This window comes from Balaenoptera borealis (genome assembly GCF_965194805.1).
Source record: "Balaenoptera borealis genome assembly, chromosome: 12".
NCBI classification, from domain to species: domain Eukaryota; kingdom Metazoa; phylum Chordata; class Mammalia; order Artiodactyla; family Balaenopteridae; genus Balaenoptera; species Balaenoptera borealis.
In genome coordinates, this window is record NC_138869.1 from 10,249,594 (window position 1) to 10,269,540 (window position 19,947).

The following is a 19,947-nucleotide window of genomic DNA, read 5'->3' on the forward strand; positions in this document are numbered from 1 at the left end:
TTTGAGGAATGAGTCACGAGGGAGCAAATGTTGTTAACTCAATGTGCTTCTGTTATCCTAGTTTTAGACCTCCATTTAGTTGACCACATTTAAGTTTCTTACAACAGTGAAAGCACCTCTCTTCTGTGGCTCAGAATCATTTTCTATCCACTCATTCCAAGACTTCTGGGGAAGTCCAGTTCCATGTCCCTGGATTTTGAGCCCAAATCTCTCTCTGTTGGGGAAAAATGTTTTGTGTGTATCTATCGTTGTTTTGATGAAAGAGGCTATTGTGACCCCCACCCCAAAGAATTGAAGGTCTGCCACTGTATATCATAGAACCTTTATTATTTTTCCTCTATATTCTTAGAAACGTACATAACGCCCGTGCTCTAGTTATAACACCATTTATAGACATTTAAAATGCATCTTCATGTATAAATATTTTACATTTGGTCCATAGAACAGATAATTTTACTAAATAATACTGTAATTTTTTTTTAAAACAGGCTCTGTATATAGTTTGAATATGTATATATTACATATATTTTTTTAATATAGAGATAGATTTACTTGGTGTTCTGAGAATAAATCCTTATTGCAAAAAAAAGCATATATGATAATACAATATCTTTCCCTCCCCAGGGCAAATACTAAAAAAAGTTACACATATTCACAGTTCTCACAGTAACTGTACGACACATAATATTGTGCTATGTAAGTAGGTTTGGATGGAAATCAGTTAAGGGATTTCTTGCCAAACATCTCACTTAGATTTGATTACAAACATTAAATACGCTGCATTTGTCTTCGAAAGACTTGTTCTTAGTTTCAGAATGAAGAACAAAGAGAAAGTTCAAAGTCTTCCTGCCCTTATTCTAAAGGAATTCACACAAAGGATGCGGGGTGGGACCATGAGACACAGTGAAGGGTTCCTTTTGTTCTAAACCCTATAATTTAACAATACATATGCATTTTGATCCTGGATTCACCAGTTGGCATTTGGGATGCCTTAGTAATGAGACTATTTTACAGATGACTTCAGGAAAAGCTTTTAGATTTCCTACACAATATCAAATGAGACCCTATGTACCACGCATGAGGATGAATGTACATATGTGTGCATTTATATGTGTACGCAGACTTTTTGTTTTTTCTCTACAAGAATGTGCTTAATATTCTGAGGGTAATACCTTATTGCAAGAACTCGTATGCTGGTCGCGGATGACTTTTGGACGCGGATGACAGATTAAAAAACCCACAGTCACAGTTATTTACCATAGTTATTAAGGATTAGTCGTAAAACACAACTCGTGAGTTAACTAGCTAAGGAGTACAGGGCACAACATACGATTTGCTACATGGGAACCCATGTTCCTGGCAAATGAGAAGCGCTGAGTTGCAAGAAACTGTCTTCACCCGATTTGCTGCCACCACTGTGGAGCCCAGTTCTGGAACGGAACAAATACTACTTCCCGACGAAGCAGCTTTCATCTCGGAAGCACTTGGCGGGGCAGGTCTGGATTAACACTAGCTCCTCAGTTACTGGGCTGGTAGATTTTAGCGGCAGTGAGGAGGTTCTCACTGGGGAACTTCAGAGAAGGGGAGAGAGCAGCAGCCTTGACTGGGGTTGCAGTGAGGGAGACATTTTAAGAAGGAGACAGAAAGATCACTGGATCCACTTTGCCTCAAGGACAGAGCCTCACTTTGATTTCCTCTGCAACTGTTCTGTGCTCTGCAAAGCCGGGCGGCCTAAGAGAAACTGGGGCTCCTGATTAGGGAATTTCCCCAGCGGGATCTGAGGTCCCCGGAATGGTGATAAAAAAATCAATTGTGCTTGTGGCAGTTTTCCGAGGAGCAGCGCCCATCGGGAATGATCGCTGTTGGGCCAGGCGCAATCAGAATGGCCTGGTGCGGAGCGGGGGGTGGGGCAGGGAAGCTTAGTGCAGAGATGCTCATTCCGCCGGGCGGCAGGGAAACAGGACACGGGGCGGAGTGCTTGAGAAAGCAGTTCTGGGAATACCGAAGGGGCTGGGGGTTGTCAAGCTGCCTCGGGAAGGAGAAAACCAAAAAATGAAAGAGCTCTGCTGGCTCTCTGCTCTTAAGAGTGAGCTCTCCCTGGAAATGTCCGTTATACAAAATGCCCTTTTCATGTGCACAGAGCAGTGTTCCGACGGAACCGAACTCCTGCCAAGTCCGAGATAACAGTCATGGGTTTCGGCAGTAAGAGAACAGTCAGGAATACAACTAAAAGCCAGGAGTGTGCGGCCTCTCCGCATCACACTCGCTGGCGGGATAAAAATGATCTATCACAGCGGTCACACAGGCCGACTGCTTGATGCTGATGGGGCCCAGATTAAAAAGGTCACCAGCCCACAGGTGCTGGAGCCATCGGGCATCTTCTTTGCCCACGGCGGGGCCCACGGGGGTGTGACTGTCCCCACCTCCCTCTCTTTGCATGGTGATGGTGTCTGGACTCGCCACTCGAGGTAGGTTGAGATAAACGGTATCTTCAGACATCAAGTGGTGGTCGTGTGCAGCCAGGGTGGGGTGAGAGTGTGGGTGGGCGAGCCGCCCTGCACCCCTAGATGTAGGCCTCTTTGCTGGCTGAGCTGCTGGCCTGGGGCTGCTCTGGACCATTCTCGGGGCGGACGATGTCTTCGCTGGGCTGGATCATGACCTGGATGCGCTGTGGACAGCGGGAGGATTCAGGCTGGGATGGAAGGAGGCTGGCCTCTCGTTGGCCCACCCTCTTCTCAAGTCTCCCCTGTTTGTTCTGCCTGCGAGGTGCTCCCAGGTGCCAGCCCCCTCCTGCACACCTTCCAAAGCTCCCCTGGGCCACACCCACTCCCTCTCACTTGGGTCATTGCAGTAACTGCCCCCGGCCCTCCACTTCCATTCTAGCCCCTCATCCCCTTCATTCTATTCTCAACACCCCAGCCAGAGGGGTTATGTGAAAACAGAAGTCAGATCACATCCCTCTGTTCCTCAGGACCCCACAATGGCTCCCATTTCACCAAAGTCCTACAAGGCCCCACAGGATCCGGCGCCCATCACCGCAGACCTCAGTGTTCTCCCCTCACCCCCTTGCTCACTACCCTGCAGCCACACTGCCCTCCTCACTGCCCCTCACAAGCACCAAGCAAGCACCTGTCCCAGGGCCTTTGCACTTGCCGTACCCTCCTCCAGGGACATCCCTCCTTCCAGACAGTGACACAGCTCGGTCTCTATCTCCTTAGGTCTTGGCTCAGCGTTATCTCCTCAGCGAGGGCTTGCCCAGCACCCCCTACACCCTCTTTCTCCATAGTCCTCATCCCCATCAAATGTGACTTTATTTTGTTAATTGCTGGTCTTCCCCTCTCAGAATGTAAGGTCCATGAGGGTGGGACTTTTGCTCATGGCTGTGTCCCCAGCACTGACAATAGTGTCTGGCACATAGCAGGTGTTCAATGCATGTTTGCTGAAGGGGTGCAACCCCCCCACCTTCTCTGCACACACCCCCTGCCATCCTGCCCCATCAGCGCACTGTCCTCAGACGAGTCTTCCCTTTCCCACCTCTGGGCCTTTGCACAGGCTCTGCTCCCTTCCACAAATGCACCCTTTCTGCCTCTCTGCCACTCTAAGACCTGACTACCTTTTGAGACACAGCAGCGAATCATGGTAAACAAAAGTGTTGGACCTGGAGTTGGAAGAAAGGGCTGTAAGGCCCCAGCTCTGCTAACACCTGACTGCAAGGGATGGGGAAGCAGCTTCCCCAGCCGGCGCCTCACGTGCTCTTTCTGTGAAGGGAGGAGGCTGGCCCAGCAAGTCGGGGCCTGCGCACAACACACCACCCCTATGATGCAGACCTTACAGACCCTCCTTCTGGCTCGGAGTGTGTCTGGCAGGGACATCTTGGTGGGGAATAAGGCTGAGAGGCACAGATCTAGGTCCTCCCAGCTGTGGCCTTCCACCCCTCCTCAGTGAAATCTCCCCAGGCTACACTTACTTCATCAAAATCTCACCACCTGGACCTCCAGCACTGCCTTGTTTCACTCAAGAATTCAATATAATTTAACCAAGAGCTGACGTGGACCTCTGTGCCAGTGGGTCCCTGCTGGGGGCAGCGTGCCTTACATGAGGTCTAGAGTTAAGCTCTTAACACATCTGATCCCACCCTTCATCTGCTCTGAAGCCACAACGGCTCCCCATTTGCCGTTGGATAAACTCAGGATAAAGTCCAAAGTTCTTGTCCTGATTTTCAAAGCCCTTCATGATCTGGTCCAGCCTTCTTACATTCCCAGCCTCATGTCTTATCACCTCCCTGCACCCTTCCCCACTCTACCCTCCAGCCACACTGATCATTTTATACCCCTGGGACTTTGCACATGCTTCCCATCCCCTTCCAGGAACATTCTCTCTGCTTCTACTTTTATTATTTATTTATTTATTTTTTAATTGAAGTAGAGTTGATTTTATGTGTACAGCACAGTGATTCGGTTTTATTTATATATATGTGTGTATATATATATTCTTATATATATATATATACACACATTCTTTTTCAAATTCTTTTCCCGTATAGGTTATTACAAAATATTGAGTATAGTTCCCTGTGTTATAGTATGTCCTTGTTGTTTATCTATTTTATATATAGTAGTGTGTATATGTTAATCTCAACCTCTTAATTTACCTCCCTTTGGTAACCATAAGTTTGTTTTCTATGTCTGTAAGTCTACTTCTGTCTTGTAAATAACTTCATTTGTATCTTTTTTTTTCCCCTGCTTCTACTTTTAAGTCTGGCTGGTCCTTAGTCCTCTTCTTTGCTGTCCCCTCTTTAGGAAGCCTTCTCTAACCCTCCACAATGCAGGAGAATGTCTCCCTGGTCCACCCCAACCGTGACCTCTGACACTCTACTTTCACTGGCTATCAACTTGTCTGTCTCCCCAAATAGACTGTGCTCCACGAGGGTAGGCGTGGTGCCCAACACAGCGGGGAAGGGGCCCAGCGACAAGAAGGGTGAAGAAGGGACTTACCTGCTTCAGGGAGCCCTTTAAGGTGAGGAACATGTAGGCCATGTACCCGGGGATGAGGACCATGGAAGACAGGGCCATGAGCCAGCCCACACCCTGGCCCCACTTGGGAAAAACGTAGCTTCCCATGGTGAGAGGGGTCATCTGCACAGCACTGAAAATGAACACACCCTGGGGAGGGACAGGAGAGAGGAGCGGGGCAGGCAGTCACCCAGACTGGACTCCCAAGGCCCCTCCCTAGACCCTGCAGCTGATAGGTCCACTGCCCTCCACCCCTGCCCTGGGGCTGACCCTCACAGGGGCCCAGCATCTTGGGAATCCTGCACCCAAGGCCACTGCTAGGACATAAGGCGCCTTTGTGTATAACAGAAGAAGCCACTGTTTCTGGGAGGACCAACAGAAAAAGGTGCCTTCTCTGTGGCAACCAATAGAAAAGGGCATCCCTTCTGGGAGAGCCAATATGAAGAAGGTGCCCTCTCTGGAAGGACCAATAGCAAAAGGTAGCTTCTCCGGGAGGACCAATAGAAAAAGGCATCCCCTCCTCCAGGTTAACCAGTTTGTCAAGCAGAACAAGGGTGGGAGGTCGCCCCCAGTCGGCCATTGGCTGAGTGTCCCTGTGCAGGACACAACATATGCAGTGGCCCAGCCCCACTGCAAAGACCTGGGCAGCCCCTCCCAGGCCTGCTCGTGCCTCGGCTTCCCCTTGCAGGAGGGAATGGGGGATGCTGAGGATAAGAGGCCTCTCCGTGTGACTGGTTTGGCTTCAGAATCAGGTTTGAGCGCAGCACCAGCCCACTGGGTGATGCTGGCTGGTGAGCCCCGGTCCGACAGCAGTAAAGTGGGGCAATAATGCCTATTGTGCTGATGTTTGAGGATGCTGCAGCATGTCTGGTACCATGCAGGGCACAGAGTAGATGCTCAGCACAAATGAGAGAATAGTATTACTAGGGAACAGAGGTCTGTGGGCTTCTTCCACCTGCCTTTGGCTCCAGAAGTTTCTCTCTGGACCTGAGTCACCCCAGGGCCCGGTCTGGCCCTGCCCTTACCGCCACAATGATGGGGGTGAAGAAGGACCAGCAGAGCTTCCACCAGATACAGGGCCTGGAGCCAACCATCTCTTGGATGTTGTCATAGAATCGGTTGACACCTGTGACAATTGGAGCAAGAGCAGGAGGGATGAGCGAGCTGTGGGGGCTGCAGGCTCAAGGCCCCGACCTGCTGTTTTCTCACAGTGTGACCACGGGCGAGTCACCTAACCTCTCTGAGCCTCAGTTTCCTCATCTGTAACATGGGGCTAATGCTCTGGGGTGGGGGTGGGGGTCCTTATTAGCTAAGTATTCAATAACCAAATCCCCCAGCAAACGAGTCGTATGGGAAAGCAAGTCACCTGAATGTGAAAACATCCACCAACAAAAAGATGTACTTACAAAAAGCACCCCCGTCACTCTCAGTGTCCCTCCCACCCAACATCTCTCCCAGCCATTCCTTCAAAGCTTTGCTGGGCAGGGGCGGTTTTCCCTGCTGATCTGATGCATAAGCAACTGGTGATAGATTGCAAATTGCAAAGAAGAACTGCCAATCTTGCAAAAAAAAAAAAAAAAAAACAACACTGCAGATGTCCTAAAGTTCATGAGAGTGACACTGGGCACTGGGCACTGCTCAGATTATCAGCAAAGTCACTGACAGTGAGGACCTGACAGCACTAGACCAGTTAGAAAGCAAGAAGAAAATGATGAGGAGGGTGAGGTGGCAGGACTGCAAACAACATACACAGAATACCAAGGACCCAGAGGGACCCTGGAGAACACTTCTTCCAAAAACACCATCTTGCTGTGACAACCAAAGTGCCCGGAAGGACAGCCTTTTCACTATCACGCAGTTGGGTCTGGAAACTTAGGCCACAAAATCAACAAATAAAAATCATCATGTCCTACATTCTAAGATAGTGCATACTTTTAATTATAGCCTAGCTTTTAAAAAATATTTAACTTTAGAACTTTTTTATAGTTTCAGTTTCCTTTTTCTAGATAAAATCTCAAACAACTCTTTTATGGCAAAATTTATGAAGAAGTTTTGACTCCCATTTTAAATGAGTTTATTTAACTCTTCTTCTTACGGTATCTTCTAAACACGGGACGTCCTGTGCTGACTTCATCGAACTGCAGTGAGGACCAAATAAATTAATGTATGGAGAGGGCCTGGTGTTCAAGTCATATTTGCTGAATGATGACTGAAGAAAGGGATGAATGAATGAATGAACAAATGAACGAGGGAGGGAGGGAGGAGGGGTTGGTGCTTACCATAAAACCAGGAAATGGAGACACATTCAAAGAACACGAGGAACAGCAGGCTCATGCCGCTGGCGGAGTAGTAATCAAAGAGTTTGAAGACATAAATGCCCCCCTGCGAAAGCAAAAGAGGTGAGAGAGGGTCCACTTCCCCTGGGGACCAGGGCATTCAGTTCACGGTCAACACAGGCTGTGTAGGTTGGGATTAGGCTACACTGCAGCAAGAAGGCTTGAGGGTAGATTAGAGGAAGCACAGAGGTCTTTGTGACCCTGCAAGGATGTGGGCATGGACTCTGGGGACTGGGAAGAAAATGCCCAGGTGGCGGAGGGAAATGCCCCATTTCTGGGAGGGCTGGAGGGTAGAAAGAGGAGCTGGTCATCCGAGCCATCTGTTCACAATGTTAAACCAGTCATGTCTCTCTCCATAAGCTCTTCCATAGCTTAAATAAGACTGTAATGTAATATATAAAATGTAAAGAGATATAAAGTAAAATAAAATAAAATAAAATCCAAATGCCCGCCCTGGAAGGTCCTGCATGATCTGGTTCTGCATCCACTACTTACTCTCCCACTCCCTCTGTTGCTACCACGCTGGCCTTGTTTCTGTCCCTCAAGCTTGCCAAGCCCATTCCCACCCCAGGGCCTTTGCACCTGCTGTGCTTTCCTCCCCTAGCTAGATCTTCCCCTGGCTGGCTCTTCCTCGCCATGTGAGTTCCAGCTCAAATGTCACTTCCTCAGAGGGACTGCCCTGACTACTCTGTCCAAGGCACTGTCCTTCCCACCCCTGCTAGTCATGCTCTATCCCACTATCCTCTGTTCTTTGTGACATTTAATGATCTAATTTGCATGTCAGTCTTGTCCACCAAAATGAAAGGTGGGATGGGACAAGGCTGGGGCACAGAGGGCCTGGGAGTGGCCCCGGGCAGGCAGCAGCAGAGATGTGCCAGGTGCTGACGCGCTCACCTGGGTGATGTTAGACAGGCCGATCAGGTAGGAGACGATGCAGACGGCGGCGATGAAGAGCTCCCTGCGGTTGCGGAGCAGCCTGGGGTACTCGTCCACCAGGGCAGTGATGAAGCCTTCCACTGTGCAGAACTGTGGGGGGTGGAGGTCAGCCACCCCAGGCAGCCCCAGCCCCACCCACCCAAAGCCTCACCCTGTGGGGACGGCAGGGCCAGGGGAAACCTGGGTTCCAGGCCTGACTCTCCCTCTGCCTCCCTCTGTGACCTCGGGAGAATCCCTTCCCCCTGGGCATCCATTTCCCCATCTGGAAAATGGGGAAGGTAGCTGAGCTGATCCCTGAAGTCTCATGTGGTAGAACATCCTAGGGGTTTGAAACTCTTGGCCAGTTTCTAGGGGGCCTAAGACAATGGGTTCCTCTCCCTGCTTGGTCCTGGACCAGTGAGGCTGGGTGGGGGCTCCTCAAGGTGCCAGGGAGGGCATCCTCACCTGGCTGTCAATGCCCAGCATGAGCAGCATGGAGAAGAAGAGGATGGCCCAGAGGGGAGAGATGGGCAGCTGTGTCACCGCCTCCGGATATGCCAGGAACGCCAGCCCAGGGCCTGTGGCAGGAAGGGCAGAAGAGGAAAAAATACAAGGCGCCGAGCACCTGCGGCATCCCCAGCGCACCCACTTCCTAAGCTTTATTTCATCTCATCTTCAGAGTAAACGTTTCGGTGAGTGTTATCAGCCTCCTTTTCCAGACAAGGAAACAGCTGGGGGGAGGGGCTGAGGAAGGGGGAAGCAGGAGGCTACAGAGTTGGGTTCAGAGGCAAGGGGACCAGTGAGATAAGAGGAGGGATTGCAGTGGCCTGGCCAGCGGTGGGGACTGGGGACAGTGCAGGCGCAGACAGGGGGCCGGATGGAGAGATACTCAGAAGGCAGAGTGGGCAGGCCCTGGTTTTGGCTGGTTTGCGAGGGAAGGTGAGGGAAGACGAAGGAAGGGTCCAGGATGATGCTGGGGGTCTGGCCTGGGCACTAGACACTGGAACCCTCTGCTACGATGGGAGAACAGGGTACGAGAAGGCTTGAGGAGTTTGGGACACTGTGTTTGAGTGTCTGGGGGCGGGTATTCAGGAGATCAGGGAAAACCGTGGAAGTAGGAAAGAGACTGTAACCTCTCTGGGGTCTGGCTCTGGAAAGGGGGTTGGCTGGGAAGTTCCAGAGAAATGAGATGGTACGCTGCCCGTGCAGGGGAGAGCAAGCCCTTGGAGGGGAATGTTCCTTTCTGCACGACACGCCCAGCTCCCCACGACAGAGAAGGGACAGGTCACATTGCCTCCCTGAGCCTCTGCTGAGCACACAGTGGGTCCCCCGCGTTTGAGCAGGGAAGTGGGTGTGCCCGGGGCTGTCCTTGGACCCTGTGGCATGGATAACTGTGGAGAGCAGAGTGGGCACAGCCCACTCGGTGAGAAACTTTTTGGAAATGGGACAAAAGCACTGATGGGGGTGCTTTGAGTCACGATGGTGAAGGTGTCTGGGTTGGACCGAAGTTGATATCCCAGGGGGCAAGAGTAGGTCTGCTCCCCGCAGATGTCCAGGTTCGTGCTGGAGGTGCCAGCTCTGTTAATTTGGGTAGGTGACCTTGGTGAGTCTCGGTTTCCTCACCTATGAGATGAGGATAACAAGAGCACTGACCCCATAGTGTTGGGAAGATTCAGGGACACTGTCCATGTAAATGCTCAGGGCACTGCTGGCAGGTAGGGACACTCAACGCCAGCGAGCCACGGTGGTGATGACGGTGACAGCGATGAAGATCGCAAAGCCCGCGCGGGGTTAACCCCTCCCCCCAGCCCTCCCCAGTGTGATGCTGACCTGAGGCCGCCACATCAGCAATGGACCTCTTGGTGACATGGGCCATGAAGCCCACGATGGAGAAGATAACAAATCCTGCAAACATGCTGGTGCAGGAATTGATGCAGCAGACGATGATGGAGTCCCTGCAGAGAGGGAGGGGTGGGGTCAGGAAGGGTGGGGCTGGCGGGAAGGTGAGCTAGTGGGCTGTGGTTATCAAGGGGCCAGGCGGAAGAGGGTACCTGTGAGCCGAGCTACTGGTGTGCCCCCCCCCGCCCCCCCCCAGGGAAGGGGCGGAACCGGAAGAAGTGGCCAGAAGGTTTTGGCTCAGAGATGGGTGGAGTTGACTGGCCAGGGGAGGGGCGTGGTCTCGGAGGGGCGTGGCCGCGGGGAAGCACCTGTAGACGTTGTTGTGGAAAGAGTTGTAGCTGCCGAGAGCGATCAGGGATCCCAGGCCCAGCCCATAGGAGAAAAAGATCTGGGTAGCCGCATCCAGCCACACCTATAGGCAGAATGATTAAAAAAAAAAAAAAAAAAAAGTCAAAATCATAATCATAGCCCGGAACGCCCCAGGGCCTTTTACACGTGCTAACCAGCTCTACCAGGCAGCAACCCCAGTTTACATAACGGGGTCCGAGAGGTGTGATAACTTATCCTAAAAGTGGTAAACGATGCCTCAGGACTCAGATGTGCTCTTAACCCAGCGCGGGGCGCTCCAGGACCAGGTCGGGAGGTCGCTCACCTCAGAGTCCGACAGCTTGCGGAAGTTGGGCGTGATGTAGAAGAGGATGCCCTCCTTGGCCCCGGGGAGCGTCACTCCGCGGAAGAACAGGATGATCAGCATGATGTAGGGATACGTGGCAGAGAAGTAGACCACCTGGGAGAAAAGGGGGCGAAGGGTTACGCCCCTTCCAGCGCACCCATGCTTTCCTTAACCACTTTACCTACATCCCTACCTGTTGTGGCTCTGGGCTTGGTTCCAATTCATCTTCCTCCAGGAAGCCTTCCTGGATTCCTAACCTGCTCCTCTTTGCCACTTTTCTGAAGCTGCTCCTTGGTGTCTGAATCAACCAGCTCAGCACCCATTTTTTCCCCTTTCCCTACCCTTCCTATTTTTTAATTTTTATTTAAAGTATTCAAATAATATATGTGGTGACAAGGAAATTTTTAAATAACACATGAATACACACACAAATTAAAGTTCCTTTCAACAGCCCGTAGAATACAAGTTACATGAGGGACAGGGCTTGTCATGTTCACTTCTCTGTTTTCCCAGTGCCTAGAACAGTCCATGGTATATAGTAGACACTCAGTAACTGCCTGACAAATACATAAGTGAATGGATGTTAATATTTTAATGTTCTCTTTTGAGACTTTCCTTTGCATATATGATTACATTTTCTTACAAATGAGGTGCAAATTATATACTTGCCTTTTCATTTAACATGTTTAAAGTTAAAAAACACAGTACATACAGCTTGTTTCTTGTTTAGTTTACGGAATGCTGTTTTACTGTCTCATAACACTGTGATTTTTAATTATACAAAACAGTCCCTCAGGAGGTCCCACCACCCTTTTAAAAATTTCCCCTACTGTTATCCATTCAGGTTATTTCCAATTTTATGTGAGTCTCAATATTACTACACCGGACACCCTGTAGATAAAACTTTGCCTACAAAATTATTATACTATTCTCGAGAAAAATTCTTAGAAGTGGAACTACTGAGTAAAAAGGAATAAACTTCTCAAGGCTTTTTGATCCACATTGCCTAATTACCTCCCAGAAACTGAACTTCGTCCAGTACTACAGAGAGTGCCTTTCCCACAAAGGGGCCAGCACTGAGGATAATCACCTTACAAATTATTTTAAATTGATAAGCAAGAGACTGACGTCACTGTCTGAAATGGCATTTCTTTGCTCACCAGTGTGAAAGAGCAACTTTCAAGTTCAATGACCTCTGTACCTCCAAGTCTGATGTGCCCCTACTTCCCGGTCAGCGTGAATTGTTCTCTGGGTTAGTCTCATCTCCCTGACAACTCTGAGACTCTTCAGGCTTAGGAAAGGCAGCCACGATCCAGCAGAAAAACCACTGTACTTGGAATTAGGAAAAGGGGATTTAAAACCACCTGTGTCACCTACAAGCTGTGTGACACTGGGTCAATTTCTTATCCTCTCTGAACCTAGCTTTTTCTTGTCTGGGTACAATCAACCTTTTTGCTCAGAAAGGTTGGGTGTATGAGGACATACAACATGCTTAATCCATGTCATCTATGTCTTGCTCTTCACTGGGTCTTTGGCATGGAGCCAGGTATACAGTAGGAGCTCAGTAAATGCTCATTGATAGACTGGTTGACTCACTCAAAAGATGCAGTGAGAGGGGCTCTACTCTCTGTCCCCAAGAAGTAGTCAGTCTCCTAAGGTAGCAGGAACTTTAGGTACCACCCTCAAATAATTATAATAGACACAATGTATTGAGTGCCGACTGTGTGGTAGGCATACGCTCTACATTCTATACAGACTGATTATCTCACTTAGTCTTTGAGACAACCCTGTAAGGCACTATTATTGTGACCATTTAGCAGATGAGGAAACTGAGGCTCGGAAAAGTGAAGTGACTTGCCCAAGTGCACACAGCTAGGGCCCAGGGGACTGACATTCAAGTTCAGCTCTGTCTCCTCCAAAGCCCTTGGGCCCTACATTCTTCTGCTACCTGAAGTTGGGCTGGGAGACACCTGTGCCCTCCTCCTGCTCACCTAGCCTAGGGACAAAACAGAGATATTTGACAGCGGCCTTGGTTCTGAGAACCCGGTGGGTCCAAAGGTCCCACCTGACTGCAACTGGGCAGCTTTTCATTAGCTGGGTCCGTGCCCAAGTGTGTAATTCACTAAGGTTCTGTTTTGCTCATTTCAGCTTCTTGGGCAGTCTAGACCTCCCTGTCTGATCCTGACTCAGTTCAATTCCTTTCTTTCCCTTACTTGCTCTAAGACCTCAGACAATACCCTTGCCCTCTGAGTTTCCTTCCGGTCCAGGCCAGTGAGAGACTTGGCCATCTTCTGTCCCCAGACTCCTGGGGTGGGGCTTGAAGACAGAAAGAGGTGGGGGTGAGGCCAGTCCCCACCTCACCCCCGATCTGATTGGCAATTTGATCCCCAGGTGTCCCCAGGCTGGACATCCCAGCTTGGCACAGCTCTGCCTTTGCCAAAAACAAAAACAAAAACAATAACAACTCCTTTTGCTAGCTTCTGATTTCTTTACAAAATCACCAGCTCATTTGATTCACATAACAAACCAATGGATAAGCAGTTATTGATCCCAATTAACAGGAGAGGAAACTGAGCTTCAGAGAGGCAAAGTGATTTGTTCCAGGTCACACAGCCACATAAATGGCCAAGATGGGCCAGAACTGTTTGAACACAGGGCCTGAGTATTTAACCATTAACCAATCCATCTCTATTACCTCCTCAAAGGCCGGGATGTAACTGTGCTCACCTCTGGATCACCTGCACCTAGAACAAAGCTTGGAACAGAGTAGATCTCAGGGATGGTTTGTCAAATGGTCCAGGAGCCACATTTGCCCTCCGCTTTGCGATGGCTCTGCCCGGCCCAGGGGAATCTCGCTCTCAAGGGACTCACCATGAGCCTGGCACTGCACTAAGAGCATGACTTGCAGTGTTTCCTTTAATCCTTAAAACTGCCCAGAAGGTAGGTAATGATATTATTCCTATTTTACAGGAAAGGAAACCGAGGCACAGAGAGATGAAGGCACCTGCTTAAGTCAAAGTTGGATGGGGTTCCTGGGAGCTATGGACTCCTCACCCAGAGCAGAGATCCCTTTGTAGACCCGTCCCCCTTGGGTCCCCACTGTGCACACCTCTTACCTTTCCAGTCCAGCCAACACCCTTCCAGATACAGAAATACACAAGGATCCACGCGATGGCCAGGGTGATGGCCAGAGGCCAGCGGATCTGACCTGGCTTATCCAGCCCGTCTGTCATCTGATGCATGTTGCGCCTGGTGGAACATCGGAGGGAGGACAAAGTTACGTGGGGCTGGCGGGGGCTGGAGTGACCCGGGGGTGCCCAGGGCGTGATGGTGCTGATAGCTGTGATCACGGGGCTCCAAGAGCTGGGTGGGGACCATGGGCCTGTTACACTAATCGGGAGAAAGTGCTGTTTGCTCAAGGGACCTGCCAGTGACTTAGTTCTGCCACCATGGCTGCTCACCTGGATGTCTGCAGTGGCCTCCCAGCAGGACCCCCACCCCCCTTCACTTCTGCTCTGTCCCCACTCCAGCCCCTTCTAATGTCTGATCATGTCACTTTCCTGCTTAAAATCTTGCAGTGAATAGCTCGCTGTTGTTCTCACTGGCCCTGAGTGATACACCACCACCCCTGGGGATGGCCCTGCACTCACTCCCAGAACTCCACCACGGCGCTGGTCATGGTGGTGGTGTTGACGATGCTGTAGTTGGAGAAGCAGCGGTCTGTGTTCCAGGGGTTGTCACACTGTTTCCACGGCAGCGTCTGCAAAGACACAGCGGCACAGATAAACCACATAAGCCCCCAAGAGCTGGCAACAGTGGTCCCAGCACATCCCGTGCATCCTCACGGTCCTCTGAGCCTCCTCACAGCCATTATCTCACCTCCCATTCCCAACAGCTCCAGATGCAGGTCATGTTGTGATCCCCATTTTAGAGATCAGAGAGGGGCAGCAACTTGCTCAAGATCACACAGCTCCTACGTGTCAGGGCTGAAATTTGAACCTCAGCCTTCTCACTCTGAAAGCCAGCTCTCCGAGCTGTACCATAAGGTCTCCTGTGTCCACCCTGGGGCCACTTCCCAGCTACGTGACCTTGGCTAAGTGACCGTGCCCGTCTGAGCCCGTGCACGATGAAGTTAACAGCAAACACTTACAGTGCTTGTTCTTTTCTGGGTATGGTTCTAAGCACTTTACACATATTACTCCTTAATCCTCACACAACCGTATGAGGTGAGGTGAGTTTTACCTTAAGCCTCATCTTATAAATGAGGGCACTGTGGCTCAGAGAGGTTAAGTCTCTTTCCTGAAGCGGCACAGTTGGTATAGACTAGGGTCAGGATTTGAACCCAGGCTGTCTGGGTCCATGTAATATGGGCGAATGGTGCTATGACGAGGACACAAGGGCTGCTGAAGACAAACCACGCCCGCCACCCGGAGGAATGGCCCTGTCGGCAGAACGGTGGTCCCAGTGGAGGGAGGGTGGGGTCTGGGTCTGGCTCCTTCTGGGGGGGCGGGCGGTCCAAGGGGCCACTCACTGTGGTGAAGGAATTGTACAGGTAGTAGATGGCCCAAGAGATGATGACAATGTAGTAGATGTTCAGCCAGAACGACAGCACAGCAGCGGCCAGGCCCACACCTGGGACCAGACACATCATCATGACCTTCATTTAATACAGTGATAATAATAACCATCCCAGCTCCTGTCATTGTTGTCATTTTCCAGGACATCTACAGTGTCACTGGACCTTGGAGAGAAGCAGGGACTTGGCTAAGGTCACACACACATGGCAAGTGAGGGAGCCAGGACTTGGTCTGGGGCCCAGCACAGGCTGGTTGCAGGGCGGGCTGGGGCCTTGGCTTGCCAGGCAAGCACGGCCCTCCACGTGTCCACCCGAGTGTCCGTCAGGCACTGAGCAAGGAAGCAAAGAAAGTCGCGCCCAGCCCCTGCTGGGGAAGTGAGCTCACAGGACAGGGCGGGCTGACGTGCGTGCGGGGCCTCTGGACCGGGTCCTCCTCTGACCAGCATTGCCATGGGTCACCTGGCCCCTGCAAGGGCTCCCCGCTGCTCAGACGGGACCCAACAGCTCCACTCTGCACACTCACCCTTGAACATGGGGGCCAGCTTCCACACCCCCAGGCCCCCGATGGACGTGTACTGGCCCAGGGAGCACTCCAGCAGGAAGAGCGGGACCCCCGCAAAGATGAGCGTCAGGAAGTAGGGGATCAGGAAGGCCCCTGCGGGGTCGAGAAGAGAGATGCTCGTGGCCTTGGGCTTTGAGAAACCCGGTCGGTCAGAGAGAGCATCACAGCGGGGCGTTCTGGGGCCCCTGCCACGATTTCATTATATTCTGCCTGAAAAGCAGCACCCAAAGCCAAAGTGAGGCCCGAGGACGTCCTTTGCTCAAGACCCATGCCCTGCACTTTGCAGAATGAAGACGGGAACGTTTTGGCATCATTAACAGAGGACTACTGCCCTTTGGGAATCCTTTGGAAAAGGACAAGCAGCAGGACGTGGGGCCTGGCACTCCCATTGGAGTCTTTAGGGGACCCATTTCCCCAAGGTCACCCCAGAAAATGCCTAAGCAGGACACTCTCCGTGTGTGTGTGTCGGGAGGGGGGGTTGCAGACCCAGCAGGAGGTCGCCAGGCCAGCACCTACCGCCACCGTTCTTCCCGCAGAGATATGGGAACCTCCAGACGTTGCCCAGCCCGATGGCGTAGCCCACGCAGGACATGAGGAAGTCGAAGCGGCCCTTCCATGTGTCCCGGTCTGGAAGGTCCGCCGTCTTTTTCTGCACCTTGACCACCAGGGTTTTGGGCTTGTCATTGGCCACGGGGACCTCGCTGACCTCCGTGGAGATCTGCCCATCGGCCACCTTGCTGCCATTGGTCGCCATGTCTCGGAGTTTGGACGCAGGGGTCCTGGCAGACGGACGTGCGATGTCAGCCCTGGTCCACGTGGACAGCAGTTTTGCGGCTCAAGGTCACCCTAGGAGAACAGAGGGATAGTGTGACAGGCACTGAAGGTGTTAAGATCCTGGAATCACCCCAAAATAACAAAACAAAATAACCCACAAACCAAGGGACAAAGAGGGCTCTCCCTCTTTTTCCTGCCAGCTCCTGCTCCAGGAGGAAGGAAGATGCCTGTTGTTTCCGAGGTGAGCGTGTGAGAATGTGGTCTTGACGTCTCCTGGGCTAGCATCAACGCTGGCCATCTGTGTCACGTGCCCTCCGTTATGTGTCCAGGTCAGAGAGTAGCCCCAGGCAACCAAAATTCCAAACAGAAATATTATGTGCACTTCATCTTTGCCTCCCAGGATGCAATTGGGAGATTTTCCATTCCCTGAGGCCATAATAGCCGAGGCAGGGTAAGCAATGCAGGATTTTCCTGTGAGGCTGAATAGGGAGGTGTCCTGGCTGCAGGGGTAGGTGAAGGCGGTATGTGAGCACAGACTCTGATCGTGATCAAAGTCCTCTTTGCCACTTTGGAGCTGTGTGACTTTGAGTAAGCTTCTTAACCTCTCTGGGCCTCACTCTCCCTATCTTCTAATTTGAGGATGATCGTAGTAGACCCCTTATCGGGCTGTTGTTCTTCACTCAGTGAGCACCCAGTGGCTGCAAACAGTGAGGATCTGCTACTATTTCACCAGCAGTCCCCAAGCCTGGCTGTGTTTCCAAGTCATTTAGGAAGCTCTACAAAGACACAGGTTCCCAGGTCCCTCCCCAGATGTGCCACATCAGAATCTCTAGGAGACAGCCCCGGATCTATACTTTTAACAAATCCCGATAAAGGAGATTCTTAGGCCGGGAGCCCAGCCCAGCCCTCAGGCAAGGAAGGACTACCAGCTTGGATGACCTCTCTGACCCTCGGTCTCCCCGAGATGTTCTACCTACATTCTGCACCCTTCTTAACTCTTTAGTTGCAGAGGCAGCATGGGGTAGAAGACAGCATATGACATTGGATCAGACCTGTCCTGGATTCAAATCTCCAGTCCACCTTTTACCAGCAGAGTGACCCTAAGTACTACTCTTGATTTCTCTGGCCTCAGTTTTTCCACCTATAAAATGGGGGGAATCCTATCTGGCTTGTAGAATTATGGCCAAAATAAACTTTAATGGCTGTGAGGGTGCTTTTCACCCAAATGGTTCAGAAAGGAACTCCATAGATGGTTATTTTGATTTTGGTTGTTGATGTTACCTGATGGTTTTCTGTGCTGGGTCAGCTCCAGAGCAGCTCCCTCTGCAACCCCTGGGTGAGAGCCTGCAAAACAGAGGACAGGAGGGACGTTGAACGGACAGACGGGCTGATGGCAGCCCTGGGCTGAGAGCAGCAGGGGTGCAGGAAGCCTGCCAGCATCTGAGCTGTGGATGGGCCACCCAGCAGGGGTGACCACAGCAAGTGCACACAGCAAGGTGCCAGTGCCCGGCGCTGGGAACATGCAGGAGTGGGCTTGCTGCCCTCGGGACAGTAGTGGGGGTGGGCATGAGGGTGACGTGAGGAAGACGTTCCATAATTTTACCAGAAGGAAAAGAGAAATCAAGAGAGGGGCTGCAGCTCCTCAGGGCCCTGTGGGGAGCCAATGAATGCAGCAGATATTTTTCTCCATCCTCCATGCAAACTTGCAGAAGTGTTGTCAAAGACCATGTACGAATATGGGAGAGAGTGAAGAAAGTAGGTTTCAAAACAGTTCATTTAGTGTGACCCCATTTTTGCTCCATCCCCCCAAAACTGTTCATTAAAAAAAAAAATCAAAACCTAAAATACCAGAAGGATATACCCTAAGACGTTCACAGTGAATAGTTTCTAAGTGAGTTGTATTTTCTTCTTTGTGCTTTTCTGGATTTCTATAATGTTCCACATTAAAAAAAAAATTAAAATACCAGAATAAACTTATGGAACCCTCAGAACAAACGGAGCACGTGAGCACTGTTCAGTGGGCTCTCAGGTGTAGGAGCTGAGGCAAAGCAACGTGTGGCGTGGGCCTGGCCCTGTCCCAGTGGCCCCTCCCCTCAGCTCTGCCCCACCTGGGGGCACCCTGTTTGCTGTGCACTCATCCCCCCACCACATGCAGTCCCCGTTACCAAACTCCACTGTCTCTTCCTAGAGTTCACAGAGGACCAGACCACCTTCGAATAATCCAAACTTTACCGCCAACCCTGCTTCTTGTTCTCAAGGATGGTCTCAGATGCCCATCTAGATCCTGGCCTGAGCAGGGGAACATCACAGGGAACTCCAGACCCGGGTAGGGTGACTGCCTCCTGACATCAGGAATGGCAGGAGGCAGCCGATTCTATGTCCACCAGGGAATCTTGGGGACAGAGCAGCCTCAGGAAAGCGGGGAGAGGCTAAAGCAGACCCTCTTTTGGGGAGGAAGGGTCAACCATCAACTGTTAAGACAATGATGCCCTTAACTGTCTCCACGATTTAACCTTATGGGTACCAGCCTTCATATCTGTTCAAAATGATCCAACCACTTTGCACCAGGGCTGGTCACCTGACCCCGGCAAGTCAATCAAGCCTCCTTCCCTGGGAATCTGGTGCAGGGCCGAGAAAGAAGGCAGTCTCTCCAGCGACTTGGAAACTCTGAGGCAGCCACCTTTTGCCCACCTTGTCCGCAGAGCAGCAGAGAGAGTTGGTCTGCTGAGGATGTAGGAAAGCAGAGATCAAATGACAAAGAGAGGGTCTTCAAGGCATTCTACTCTGCGGTTCCAGGCTTTCTTAAGACTGGCTACGTTCCTGCTCTCAGAGTTTACAAAGCATCCCCATGGTTGTAAAACAAATTCCCCATTTTTGCAGGTTGGGTCCAGGGTTCCTGCTACAATCCTGAATCTCTGCACACACCCCTGTGTTCTGCAGCAACAGCAACTTCTGGCCTTCATTCTGGGTTTACTTGTTGATTCTCAGGGAGACTCAAATCAAACCAAACTCTAAAATCTACTGGGCTTTGGAAACTGGTGTGTGCACTGGGCCACAGGATCATCTGACACCATTCAGAGAGAGAGGTAGAAAGATGGCAGGGCGTGTTGAGCCAGGTGGAACGGGCTGTGTATATCCTTTGAGGGAACCATTCAAGGCTGAGGGAGGAGAGCTCCGGCTCACCAGGAAGTTTATTCCGT

At 51.2% G+C, this 19,947-nt stretch overlaps 1 protein-coding gene across 6 annotated transcripts in view; it reads right to left on the reverse strand.

The window, feature by feature from the left end:
• Window positions 1–310: 310 nt before the first annotated feature.
• The window catches only part of SLC6A1 (solute carrier family 6 member 1), a 49,790-nt gene continuing 30,153 nt past the window's right edge, over window positions 311–19,947 (reverse strand). For 2 of the 6 annotated variants that reach the window (XM_082345589.1, XM_082345588.1), the window contains 15 exons: window positions 18,029–18,091; window positions 16,490–16,819; window positions 15,935–16,066; window positions 15,367–15,467; window positions 14,486–14,595; window positions 13,952–14,084; window positions 10,815–10,949; window positions 10,471–10,574; window positions 10,094–10,218; window positions 8,729–8,841; window positions 8,243–8,374; window positions 7,292–7,394; window positions 6,038–6,138; window positions 4,995–5,162; window positions 311–2,668 (listed from right to left, as the gene is read on the reverse strand). In XM_082345589.1, coding sequence (XP_082201715.1) covers window positions 2,564–2,668; window positions 4,995–5,162; window positions 6,038–6,138; window positions 7,292–7,394; window positions 8,243–8,374; window positions 8,729–8,841; window positions 10,094–10,218; window positions 10,471–10,574; window positions 10,815–10,949; window positions 13,952–14,084; window positions 14,486–14,595; window positions 15,367–15,467; window positions 15,935–16,066; window positions 16,490–16,727 — 1,800 coding nt within the window. In that variant the 5' untranslated portion in view covers window positions 16,728–16,819; window positions 18,029–18,091 and the 3' untranslated portion in view covers window positions 311–2,563. Of the gene's footprint in view, window positions 2,669–4,994; window positions 5,163–5,971; window positions 6,139–7,291; window positions 7,395–8,242; window positions 8,375–8,728; window positions 8,842–10,093; window positions 10,219–10,470; window positions 10,575–10,814; window positions 10,950–13,951; window positions 14,085–14,485; window positions 14,596–15,366; window positions 15,468–15,934; window positions 16,067–16,489; window positions 16,820–18,028; window positions 18,092–19,947 lie in introns of those variants that run through there. The other 4 variants (XM_082345590.1, XM_082345591.1, XM_082345592.1 and 1 more) reach the window with 4 other exon arrangements.